The 13801-nt window shown below is 40.8% G+C and overlaps 2 protein-coding genes across 2 annotated transcripts in view; one reads left to right on the forward strand and one right to left on the reverse strand.

Annotated features, from left to right (window-relative positions):
- Window positions 1–1538: 1538 nt before the first annotated feature.
- On the forward strand, window positions 1539–11033 carry ILKAP (ILK associated serine/threonine phosphatase; the record flags this gene model as incomplete). Its single annotated transcript, XM_018574611.1, has 8 exons — window positions 1539–1663; window positions 4290–4396; window positions 4469–4562; window positions 5684–5771; window positions 7414–7535; window positions 8308–8427; window positions 10406–10487; window positions 10570–11033. Coding segments are annotated over 8 exons (879 nt in total), but the record flags the coding sequence as incomplete, so codon positions are not given.
- Window positions 11034–12402: 1369 nt separating this feature from the next.
- LOC108802758 (erythroferrone-like) overlaps window positions 12403–13801 on the reverse strand; it is a 14850-nt gene continuing 13451 nt past the window's right edge. Inside the window, exon 8 of the mRNA XM_018574612.1 lies at window positions 12403–12537. Within this exon, the coding sequence (XP_018430114.1) occupies window positions 12436–12537 (102 nt within the window). The 3' untranslated portion in view covers window positions 12403–12435. The remainder of the gene's footprint in view (window positions 12538–13801) is intronic.

Genomic DNA, 13801 nt, shown 5'->3' on the forward strand with positions numbered 1-13801 from the left:
AGGAAGGGGGTCTAAACACCTGGTCTTGAAGTGGTTAATATTATTTTTTTTTTTTTGCAAAAATGTAAATAAAGACTTTATTAAAAAAAAATTGGGAATCTGATTAATCTGCTTTACATTTGTTCTACACGTTTTGCGGGAACAGAGAAGTAGTAGACCTCAAGTTTTGAGTTTCATATTGTGATTTGATATTGTGAATCGGTACTTGTGTGTAACTGACACGTCCATTACAATTTCTTCCAGTAGGAGGCAACACACAGCCTCTGAAAACCTCCTGTACATTAGGAAAGTAGAACTGTTGTAGTGTGTGCTGGATGACTGTTTGCTCTAGAAGGGGCTTTCCATATAACTTGTTTCAATACTCTACTAGTCAGGAGACAGACCGCCACCTCAAACAAGAGCTTTCCCGGCGTGTCGCATGGGATAACAGGCTGCTTCATTCTAATTAGTTTGTTCACCCCTCACCTATGTGGTTAGGGAAGTAGTTTATGTTTGCAGTAAAAATATTGCAATGCTACATCTAAAACCATAATGACAGGGGAAGTTTTTTGTAAAAGACTGGTTACTTTTCTGGCCATGTTTCATGTTGCATCCATATTCAGGGTGTAACATGAAATATGGTCAGATCAGAGTTCATTCTGTACAGGGGAGGTCGGCGAAGGTGATTTTGCCGCTCATCCTACTAAATCCCCCTGCAGTTGTATTGGGCTCGCAAAGGAGCCACATGAACCCAAATGACATGGTGGGGAGGTGGCTTTAGCAGGCTTAGCAGGGCTTTTTATTACTGGTCACATTGGGAAATGCTTTCTCCTACCTGCACCATGTTGATGTCATTGTTCTAGTTTGCTGTTCAAAGACCTAGGCATAGGCCCTTTTTAATGAAGCCAACATAAAGACTGAACATAAAGAAGAACTCCAGGGAAAAGCTGTTATTAACCCTTGCAGTGGGCCTACCCCGCACTGCAAAGGTTAACTGCTTGTTTTGTCTAGGTGATAAAAAAAAAATGGTTATACTCATCTGAATCATGGAGCCAGCTGGCTCTTCCTTCCAGCATCTCTCCCCCCTCCTCTGCAATGGTCTAAGGTCCCCTAAATCATCACACTGCGTATAGACGTGAGGACGCTGAGGAACATTTCAAGGCTGCATGCAGGAGAAGACAGGCTTCAGAGACCAAAGAAGCAGAAGCCAGCTCGAGCTTTAGGCAAGTATACATTTTTCGTTTGTTTTTAGCACCTAAACAAAAACAAGCTGTTAACCCTTACAGTGCGGGGGTAACTCCACTGCAAGGGTTAATAAAGGTTTTGCCCAGAGTTTTTCTTTAAGGCTTTTTTAATGATACTGTTGCTGTATATTGCATATCAGGAATGTATGAATGCATATACTTGGTATTCAAATTGATATTGAATTCCAGTTGAAGTTTGCTTGTCATATTCAGCATATGAATGATTTACATCTTCTTTGTTCCCTGTGATACTGTCTGCTCTTTGGAAAAGAACCGGGTGGTTGTTTGCTTTAATAATGTTGTGTTTTGTATTTCTGTTTAGGAATCTTGGCTTTAAAAGCTCATGTAGCAGAGCGGCGGGGAGAACGGGAAGAGCTGCAGGATGCTCATACAATATGTTATGACCTTGCCCAGGAGTGTGAGCCTATGCCAGCTGACGTGTAAGTAGCTAGTAAGCCTGCTGTGCTTGCACTGATCATACTTATATACACATTCTGTGTTTGTATTTTAGAGAAAAAGCCCAATACACTAGATTTTTTTTCTTTTATCAAAGTCTGAGTTTAGGTCATATCGATAATAGGACATATCAGTTTCAGGTCATGATTGCAGCAAAGTTTTAAATGCAGTGTTATCCCTCATGTCTGCCAGAATTATTATATTTCTACTCATTTTTTTTCTCACCTTTTTATTTACTTTTCAATTTTTAAAGCAAACCTATTACAGTTTGATCTGTAACAATATTATAAAATCTCTAGAGAGTACACTTACCGGCCACTTTATTAGGTACACCTTGCTAGTACCGGGTTGGACCCCCTTTTGCCTTCAGAACTGCCTTAATTCTTTGTGGTATAGATTCAACAAGGTGTTGGAAACATCCCTCAGAGATTTTGGTCCATATTGACATGATAGCATCACGGGCCCAAAGTGTGCCAAGAAAATATAACCCACACTATTACACCACCACCAGCTTGAACCGTTGATACAAGCCAGGATGGATCAATGGTTTCATGTTGTCTATGCCAAATTCTGAACTTAACATCTGAATGACGCAGCTGAAATCGAGACTCATCAGACCAGGCAACGTTTTTCCAATCTTCTATTGTCCAATTTTGGTGAGCCTGTGCGAATTGTAGCCTCCGTCTCCTGTTCTTAGCTGAAAAAAGTGGCACCCGGTGTGGTCTTCTGCTGCTGTAGCCCAACCGATTCAAGGTTTGTTGTGTTGTGCGTTCAGAGATAATATTCTGCATGCCTTTTTTGTAACGAGTGGTTATTTGAGTTAGTTGCCTTTCTATCATCTCAAACCAGTCTGCCCAGTCTCCTCTGACATCAACAAGGCATTTTTGTCCACACAACTGCCGCTCACTGTATATTTTCTCTTTTCTGGACCATTCTCTGTAAACCCTAGAGATGGTTGTGTATGAAAATCCCAGTAGATCAGCAGTTTTTGAAATACTTAGACCGGCCCGTCTGGCACCAACAACCATGCCATGTTCAAAGTCACTTAAATCCCCTTTTTTCCCTATTCTGATGCTCGGTTTGAACTTCAGCAAGTCATCTTCACCACCTCTAGATGCCTAAATGCATTGAGTTGCTGCCATGTGATTGGCTGATTAGCAACTTGTGTTACAAAGCAATTGAACAGGTGTACCTAATAAAGTGGCGGGTGGAGTGTATGACTCATTTGAAGTGACCTATAGGTTTTTGTCACATCCAGCTGTTCCTATTTGTGTATCTTTTTTTGTTGTTACTGTATGGGAGTTGCCTTGTTTCCAACCACTGGGAAAGGTGGTCAATGCTCCATCTATGCTTATCATATAGGATTGATCTGCGCCTACAGTTTGCACAGCCCATTACAAAATGGGGGCGACAATAGTTACAATATCATTTCAGTACAATAGGGTTAAGAGGGCCCTGCTCGTGAGAGCTTACAATCCAGTAGTACAAGTTTAAATAGCGCATAGCCATGTGTAGAGGTTAGCACAAGGCAAGAGTTTTGCTTTCTGCCCCAGGAGAAATTCAGAGTTACTATAACACATGCTCTTATACAAGCTGATTGTTGGAATTCCTTTTTATACACAGAGGGGGGAATTTATCAATACTGGAGCAGACAGAAACTGGAGCAGCTGCCCATGGCAACCAATCAGCTTCTATCTTCAGTTTGTTCAGTTAAGATTTGAAAATGAAAGAGAGAAGCTGATTGGTTGCCATTAGGGATGCACAGATACTTTTCGAGTACCAGTGCAGATACTTGGCATTTTCATGAGAACTACCAGGGTTGCAGCGGTTGCAGCTGGGACCTGGCTCTGGTGCTCCACCACTGTCCTGAATCATTAGTCTGTATTGTTTTAGAAAAACTGTCACATGATAATAAACAAAAATGTATCAGTACTTGTAAGTACTTTGGCAAGTATCAGTACTTGTACTCACAAAACTGGTATCGGTGCATCCCTTTATTTATAAAAACAAAACCATACATTAAAACAGAAATGTACAAATCCCATGAGCTCCGTATGCTCCTTACAAATGACAGCTGCCTCCTAACTTTTTTGAATTTTTCTCTAGTCTAGTCTTGGAGCTCAAAGTATCGGTACATGTACTTGTACCAAGTACGGTACTTGGTATCGGTGCATCCCTAGTTGCCATGCACAGCTGCTCCAGTCTTGATAAATTCCCCCCAGAGATTTTCCAGCATCAATTCATCTCTTATCTAGATAGAAAGGGATACCAGCAAATGTGTGCATTCTGTAAAATCGCACAAATACCCAACACATAATACATCCCGTTATAATCTAAATAAAGAGTTTTGCAACTTAATAAATGACCACATCATCCGCTCTTTATGCTTCAAACACACGGTAAGATTTCTATACAGTTCCAACTGAAACATAGTAGTATAAACAGTGTAGTGGTAGCACATGTGGCCAGTTTCAGACATGAAGGTGATCCTTTGACCACTAAACTTACATCTAAAGTGATACATGTACATTTTGATATGTTAGTTTATATACTCCTAGGAAAACTTCCTTCTCCATTTTAATATGCAGCATAATTGTATTTTCCTTATAGGTCACGACTGTCGTACTTTGGGGTCTTCGATGGTCATGGTGGGAGCCGTGCAGCGAAGTTTGCATCACAGCATCTACATCAGAATCTCGTGAAAAAGCTGCCTCGAGGTGAGTTGAAGCTGAAACTTGGTGTTGGTGGATCAGTCTGGAGATTTGGAGTGTTACAGCTCTGTTTTGCAGGTGAGGGAAGCAGTGTGGACAAGGGAATTAAGAAATGTCTGATCGATGCTTTCAAGCAGACAGATGAAGAGTTTTTGAAACAGGCAGCCAGCCAGTGAGTATCTTTTACGCAGGTCACTTCTCTTTTAAAGGAAGCCTGTTTGCATTACAGAAAAGTGCTTTCACATAAACCCTTGGTTATTTTTCATGTTAAAAATGTTCTTCCTCATGCACAGCCCAATAGAAGCAAGCAGTGCACCGGAATCAGGCTTCACTTGTAAAACAACATATTATGTAGAGAATAAAGGTACAGTGCAGCCAAGATTGAAAACAAATCCTTGAGAGGCTGTCTACCATGCACTGTATGCACATGTGCTCAGTACTTTGTTTTTTAATCTAGACATTGCTGTAGTATAACCACCCATCCCAATCTCTTTTGTCAGTAATCTGGCAATCTTGAGACATGCATGCTGGTGACACTGAAACACTCTCTTTTTCGCTACCTTTTACAAATGGAAAGCCTGATGAAAGAAAAATGCTTGGGCTAAGATTTCACTGCCACCAATCAGATTTTAACTTGCTTGAAAGTTTAAATATAATTGGGGGAAGCAGAGAGGAAGTTACACAGCAAAAAATCTCTTTTCCTGGTCCTGCAAGGTGGTCTATGTTTGTAGTGGATTACCCCCAAAAATATTTTGTTTCCCTCACTGAGTGATTCATCTCTCTGTGGTCCCACAGTTGCACACCACACAAACAACAATCTGATTGTTCAGTCCACTTCTGGTAGATTAAAAAAATGGATCAATACCCTTTGATTTATATTTCACTAGATTTTCACAGCAACTGGGTAGAACAAAAGTAGATCAGCCAATTACTGTACCTTGAATGAGATTTCCACTGTTTTTTTTTCTGCATTTGATCACACTTTCTTTTTAATTAACTATTTCTAAATTCTTATTTTGCCTGTTGGATCCACCAATAATCAGTTTACACTATGAAATCAATCTAAACTGCTAAATCATCCATAAAAGCCTTTTGCATGGCAGTTTGCATGGATTTATTGGATCACAAGCTATTGTTTTTTTTAAATTTTTGATCAAGAGTGAAATTGAAAGAAGCTTGACACACATGTGGCCATCAATACTATCATATATCAGTTTGTGTGAGTTCATAAGATCACCATACAGGGAATGACATTGACTGTTACTTTTCCTATCTGTTCTCTCCTGTATACAGGAAGCCAGCATGGAAGGATGGGACTACTGCTATTTGTGTTTTGGTTGCAGATAACAACTTGTATATTGCCAATCTCGGGGACAGCAGGGTAGGGAACCAGAATCTGTTTTGTGTCATTGGTCATAAAAGAACATTTACTACTGATTAATGCGTAAATCAGACAAAAATTTAAAGTGTAACAGTAGTTACTTAGATCATATTCCCTACACCTTGCCACCTTCCCCCACTCTTATACTCGCCTGTCCGTGATGTAGTGATATTGCTGACTATTTTGCACAGCTGCTTGTGAAAATCTTTCTGACTGGTCCACGCTTGCACTTTCATTCCATCCAATTTAGTGTTAGACCAAAGTGCAAGCTCACACGCCAGAACTCACTATAGGAAGGAATAAGTCTGCAGAGTGAATGCCTGGACCCAGCCGGGGTGATTTTGACAACTAGCTGTGCAAACTAATAAGCTATATCGATCAGGGACTGGTCACTATAATGTAAGAGCAACTGTACCAAAAGTTTATTATGCTATTGAGACATTTTTTGAAGGTGAAATTGGAGTGTGACAGTGTGCATGACTCCACAAGGTTTTACTTAGCGGACCAAAAAACAAAAGTTTATAAGCCCATTTGGCTGGCAACCCCCTCCTTTTTTATGCCCCTTACTGCCATATATTAAACAGCATGGAGACGCATAATGAAGCATTTGGAAATCTGCATAATGAGGTTGATATACTTGTAGAGATTTGGGTTTATAGCAAAGGCTGTACTTACAACTAAAAAGTGAAGACTGGCTGAAAATTTACTTTTTTTTTTGTACTGAATTACTTCAGACAATAGTGCTCCTTCTGATATGTGAGTGGGCCTATGTATTGATATGCTTACAGCCTCATAACTGTATATTCGCAGTGTGAGATCTAAGGAACTGCTGTCTATTTCTGATAGACTCAAGAGATTTGGCATGACATTTGGTGATGTAACTACTGTGCTGCTCACTGTTCTTTGCTGGAGACTCTGACATGGGGAAGCAAAGCCCTGTCTCTTCCAATATGTCGGTTCCACACAGAGGCACAGTGCAGAACAAAGCATGGTAAGCCAGTAATGGGGAGAAGATCAGCTGCAGGGAGACCCCAGGCAATACCGGTGACTTGTCCTTTGCACTCTGTGTGTTAGTTTTTCCTTAACTGTGATTCTGAATTTCTTGAACCTGGAAGCTGCCTTTTCAAGTGATTTAACAAATCCAGCTGAACAGCTGAGGAAGAGCTCATATATCTTTTAGAATGGCCTACTTACAATTGGGGGTCCAGTTTATAAAGAGATGACTTCCTAGAAGAAGTTATCCATTGGAAAGAGAAGTATTAAGTGGAGGGGCAGGTAAATTCTTGGTTTTGGCAACTGAGATTTGATTGGGAAAAGGCTATTTTGAGGTTGAGAGAGATGTTCCCATTTGGGCTTACAGATGGAATGATTGTTCCCATACTGTGAATGCGTTTTGTCTATTTTTGTTTTGTACGGACTAAGATGCTTTAGAACTGAGGGGCCTATAGACAGCAGCCTGTCATTAAGAAATGAACCAACGAAAAATCACCATTTTTTTACTTGCAGGTTTGTATTTGACAGGGACCCGCTACAAAACATGCCAGCTTCTGAGGCTATCTGAAGGGACTTATTTGCTTATAGTCAGCCTGATTGTTCTTATTTGCTGTATTCTTTTGTAATCTTGATTTCTGTTTGTGTGAAGTCGATAATGTGTAGGATGAATGAGGAAACTCAGAAGCCGACTGTATTAAGCTTAAGTAGAGAACATAATCCGACTCAGTATGAAGAACGGATGAGAATACAAAGAGCGGGGGGAAATGTGAGGTGAGCAGCACTATTGATACAACGGAATAAAAACCATTTACGATACTCCAGGATCTCCCTCAATTCCGCCATACAGTATCAACAATGACCCCCATCCCCTGTTATTACAGAAGTTTAAAGCCCCTAATAACTTGTGATTAAACTGGCAGATTGTATCTGACACTTTTTCAGTGTTACTTAATATTGTTTGTCTTCAATCATCCCATCACATCTCTCTACTGGGTGGAGGAGCCCCTGGCTTTGGGGTGTGTACAGTGTTCTGCAGCATCAGCAATTTCTGTGAAATGCCAGCCAGTTATCTGTCTAAGCCACACTACACATGCTGCTCTGCCCGAGGGTCAAATTTGCAGAAAACATTTCACCAACATATGGAGAGCGAGATGCCTCCCTGCTGCAATCACTTTTACAGAAGACTCTACACTATCTTACTCTGCCTTATGGAACATCACAAATGCGCAAACTCAACTTTTTTTTTCTTCTCTGCATGCCTACAAATCCACAAAAACAATTTTCATCAGAATCTCACTCGGCTTAAAAAGACTGTTTGAGTGCATTAGTGCCAAATCACTACTGCACTAATTTAAGATGGCATGATTTCCTAAAAGGTGTGTAGATACCCCTTCACTGCTTCACATCACACCCCTTCATGACGTTTGTACGAGACATTCAATTTGTAGCAAGGATGCTGTAGTCGGATTCATTGTGGCTTTAACTTGTTTTAGTGCTCTACAATCATAGCTTTTGAAAGTCTCATGCACTTTGTATTCCGCAGAGATGGCAGAGTTTTGGGTATATTAGAGGTGTCTCGCTCACTCGGAGATGGTCAGTTCAAACGTTGTGGCGTTATCAACACCCCAGATGTGAAAAGGTGTCCTCTCACTGACAGTGACAGGTAAATAAAGTCACCTTAGTGTAATGTATAACTTCCATCTGCTGCCATTTAGCAACAATAATATATATATATGTATGTATATATATATAAGGAAATCTAGATTCTACGGCTTTCTGGTAAACTGTTCCATTCTAGTCTTGTCTATGTAGAGAAGTCACAATGAAATGAAATGCTTTCCAGGGATGTGCCCCTCTATTCTTTAGGCTGCTCTATTAAAAGCTACACTATATTGCCAAAAGTATTGGGACGCCTGCCTTTACATGGACATGAACTTTAATGGCATCCCAGTCTTAGTCCGTAGGGTTCAATATTGAGTTGGCCCACACTTTGCAGCTATAACATCTTCAACTCTTCTGAGAAGGCGTCAAAAAGGTTCAGGAGTGTGTCTATGGGAATGTTTGACCATTCTTCCAGAAGTGCATTTGTGAGGTCAGGTACCGATGTTGGATGAGAGGGCCGGGCTCGCAGTCTCCGCTTTAATTCATCCCAAAGTTGTTCTATCGGGTTGAGGTCAGGACTCTGTGCAGGCCAGTCAAGTTCCTCCACCCCAAACTAGCTCATCCATGTCTTTATGGACCTTGCTTTGTGCACTGGTGCGCAGTCATGTTGGAACAGGAAGGGACCATCCTCAAACTGTTCCCACAAAGTTGGGAGCATGAAATTGTCCAAAATGCCTTGGTATGCTGATGCCTTAAGAGTTCCCTTCACTGGAACTAAGGGGCCAAGCCCAACCCCTGAAAATAACCCCACACCATAATCCCCCCTCCACCAATCTTTACACTTGGCACAATGCAGTCAGGCAAGTACTGTTCTTCTGGCAACCGCCAAACCCTGACATGTACATCAGATTGCCAGACAGAGAAGTGTGATTCGTCACCCCAGAGAACACGTCTCCACTTCTCTAGAGACCAGCGGTGGCGTGCTTTACACCACTGCATCTGACGCTTTGCATTGCACTTGGTGATGTAAGGCTTGGATGCAGCTGCTCAGCCATGGAAACCCATTCCATGAAGCTCTCTAAGCACTGTTGTTGTGCCAATCTGAAGGCCACACGAGGTTTGGAGGTCTGTAGCTATTGACTCTGCAAACAGTTGGCGACTTCTGCGCACTGTGCGCTTCAGCATGCGCTGACCCCGCTCTGTCATTTTACGTGGCCTACCACTTCGTGGCTGAGTTGCTGTTGTTCCCAGTTGTTTCCACTTTGTTATAATACCGCTAACAGTTGACCATGAAATATTTCGTAGCAAGAAAATTTCACGGATGGACTTATTGCACAGGTGGCAACCTATCACGGTACCACACTTGAACTCACTGGCTCCGGAGAGCGACCCATTCTTTCACAAATGTTTGTAGAAGCGTCTGCATGTCTAGGTGCTTGATGTTATACACCTGTGGCCATGGAGGTGATTGGAACACCTGAATCCAATGATTTGGAGGGGTGTCCCAATACTTTTGGCAATATAGTGTGTGTGTGTGTGTACTTAACTTTTTTTTTTGTGTGGGGGGGGGACAGTGATTTTCCACCTTTACCCAGTTGCAATCAATGGCAATAGAATGCACTGCAGAATTTATACTGTATATTCTTTCATTGTACATTATGGAGATTGCAGCAAAGGAGCGAGGGATTCCTTTGCCCTCATAGTGACTGTTGCATCATCTAGGCTGCCAGGTGAGAAAATCTTTCAGTTGGAGTCTTTCAGATACTAGATGTGCGTAGATAGTTTAAAGACTTGGCTATTTATAATTGTGCAAAATGTCAAAAAATATTTCCCAGCTCAAACAGTAATAAAGTTTCAGATCCCTGTGTTATTGCTTATTACTTATTGCTGTTGTGCACTGCTGTGATGTGGAGGTCCTAAGTGTGTCTAAAGTATTTTTTTTGTACCAGTGTCCTCTACAATTTTTTGAAATACACAAAATAGAAATGACCAATGTAACCAAATACTAATGTTCAAACGCCCCAATATTTGTTTTTCAGGTTTATTTTGCTGGCCTGTGATGGTCTTTTCAAAGTGTTCTCTGCAGAAGAAACTGTAAACTTCATCCTGAGCCAAGTTCAGGTAAATATGCATAGCCTATGAAATATGATGTGCAGCTCCAGCTATCGCCTTGATGATTTTCCTCCAATATTCTTCTTCATAGGATGAAAGTGCCCAGACAGAAGAGGGTCTTGGAGACATGGATACCCGCTATGAATCGGCCTGCCATCGCCTTGCTAATGAAGCAGTGCGGCGAGGTGCTGCTGACAATGTCACCATACTCATTGTACAGATTCAACACTGATACCCATGGTATGGGTAGCTGAGTGTTACAGAGAAATTAATTATTAATACAACAGCTACATCTTCCACTGTACTATAACTATACCAGTCTGTTGTACAGCTAAGATGTCATGAAGCACAGTGCCGTAACCTTTTTAGAGGACTGCCAAACGAGTACTGGAGAACTTTTCGTTGTTATGTTGTTTTTACATTCAAATCAGGACATTCTTGGTTTGAAAGCCTGTGATATATGCTTTATGCAGATATAGGTTAAGGTGGTTTGGATGTGTGATTGATGATTTTATGCTCCTTGTTTATTTCAGTAAAAAAAAAAAAAAGTTTCACATTTTTTGTTTTTACTTGTAAATTTTGCTTTGCCGGTATTATTCCAAGCAGTAACTTTTCAGTGGTGGACGTTTCTTACGCTTGTGCATGCTGAAAATGCGCATTGCGCAATTCTGAGCTGGAAAAGAAATTGAATTGTGATTTGTTTTGTTTGTTTACCCCTTCCCAGCATATGCAGGATATAATTCTCATTTTGTATAAGGGGTTCGAATAGTGAGGAATACTGACATGTATCCATTACCACACCTCTCCTTTTTTTTTTTAATATATATTTCTGGTTGCCTCGCCCCATGACGACATTCAATGAAGGACCAGTGACCACCACTGGTTATGAATGGTATATGATAAGGTTAAGGGCCTGGAGCACCGACTGCCTGACAGCTTGGATATGATTCTCTCTTATACCCTCCTTCAGGCAAAAGGAGCATTGTATTCTGCATATGTGGGCAGGCTGGGGGGGACCCACATTTAATGCATACCTTGCACTCCAGGCAATGGAGACTTATTTATTGCGTTCTCCCTTCCTAAAACAGTGCATTAAAAAAAGAGGCTGTGGTGGCAAAAGTTAGTTGATACTCTTGCCTCTCCCATCTGCTGTAGTGTGGGGGGTAAGGTACCATGCTACAGGTGAGATCCTGGGGAATGCTGAGTAGCCCAAATATCACAAGAAGACACTGCAGCACAGTGCAGGATCATCCACTTGTGAGATTTAGACCACCCAACAGTCCCCATGATCTCTCCGGAAAAGAATGATGACGTCACTCTTGCCTTGGCACCACTTGTGGAAAAGCAATTATGTTATCAAACTTACTTTTTTTTGTTTGTTTGTCTTATGCACTTCCCTTCTGTGCTTACAGAAGTGAGACCGGACCTTACTATTTAATAATACATTTATTATTTTATTTTTAGCCAAACCAGAGTTCAGCTTATGAAAATATGCAAATCTGATATTTCTTTACCTCGCTAAACAAGAAACTAGTGTGCAGTTGTGTTTTATGTTATAAATAACAGTTCTGAAAATAGATGCCTGATGTAAAGTGTATACTTCTGATCAGCACTATATAAGAAGAACAACTTCATTTTATAATGAATTTTATGATGTAACTGCACATCGTGCCAATTGTAAATCATATTTACTGCTTACAGTTGCCTGTTTTGTAATTTTCTGTCACACACTCCTAAATAATGTATTTTTTTTATTGTTGGCATAATAGAATAGTCGGATCAAAGCTGGTGATGTCGTTAATAGATATATGCAGAGTAACTGTATTATAAGAAAATATAACAGTCTTTTAGCAGAGAAAAGGCAAAATCTCTGCTTCACCTCTATTCTACAAAGTTTACTGTGCTGCTGCTGCTGCAATTGCAGTGTACACTCCAGTTCCTGGGATCCTTCTGTAGATCATTGCCCTAGGAGAACTCCACTGAAGTCTGAGCCCTTTATGACAGTTACAATCCAAGAGTCCATCTTATTCTCCAGGAAAAGTGACACATACTGACCTGCCTGGAGAAAACAGAGACAAGTTATTGTTTTGTGATTTTAAAGCTATCCCTACACATCAAAATGCGGTCGGATGTGCAAGGACCTGACCATAAACAGTCATTATGGTACCACCAGAGTTAATTTTTATGATGTGGGAGGTGGAAAGACATCTTGGGGAGCCCTATCACCAAATAATCCAATTCAGGTGATTGCTGTATCATACAAGATCAATCTGTAGATTTCTGCTAGTGCCCATTGACATGGAAAATTGTTGTGCTATAATCATATCTGTGGCTACCTTAAACGATCAGAGTTTGGTAAGGTGACATTTTGGGGTCAGAGTTCCGCTGGATTGGATTATCCTAACAACTGCATCTCAATCTTTCTAGAAGAGCCAATTGGCTAACAGATTAGCTATCTTTAGATGACATCATCTGATAATTTAGCCTTCTGTGTGACAACATCCTGCAGGACATCAATGTCTGCTAGGAAATTGACTGGACAGGATGGAGACTGATCACACAATGACCTTTCTATACATGATGCATTTCACATTTGGCCTCTTTCATTGTAGAAAAATTAAAGCTTGCCATACACTTAGATTTATTTTTCCGCTCAGCCTCTGAGCACTAAACAGTAAGGATGGAATGAATCTCATGCTGCAGCTATTGCATTCTGGCAGCCAGTGTCGATCGCTGATTGGCTGCAGTCACTGTTTGGCCAACAATTTTCGGCCCAGCTCCTTCAACAAAAGTCTAATTTAGTAATTGAGTTTTTTTCGAGCCAGTTGGACCACACGCTGTAAGAATTTTACCCGATTCCTGTGAACAGTGTAGGGCCAGTCTTAGTCTCTCAAAGTATCTGGATTATATAAATTTGTACATACATGTATGGAAAAATCTGTTAAAGATTGGGCAATGAGTGCAAATGGATATGGATGATCCAATATATAGCAAGCTTTTAGTATCAGTTACTGTAGTAAAATGTAACGTATACCATATAGGTCATTAAAGGGGCCAAAGGTCACTTGATAGCATGTTTGTTGTAGGAATCCCAATAGACTGTACTGTGGCAAGACATGGAATGGTGCAAGTGCTGAATCTTAAGAGTTATGCACTCTAAGGCTTGTTCACACCATCTCCAGACTGGTTCTGGATGTTTCCGCATACATGTTTATGCGCATTTCTGATTTGTGTTTTTTGCTTTTTTTCTTTAAAAAAATGGTTTTGCTTGGGTTTAAACATGTTCTGGTGCGTTTACATGCGTTTTTGCACATTGTGTGTGT

Source organism: Nanorana parkeri, unplaced genomic scaffold (assembly GCF_000935625.1).
Source record: "Nanorana parkeri isolate BGI_ZX_2015 unplaced genomic scaffold, ASM93562v1 scaffold3092, whole genome shotgun sequence".
NCBI lineage: Eukaryota > Metazoa > Chordata > Amphibia > Anura > Dicroglossidae > Nanorana > Nanorana parkeri.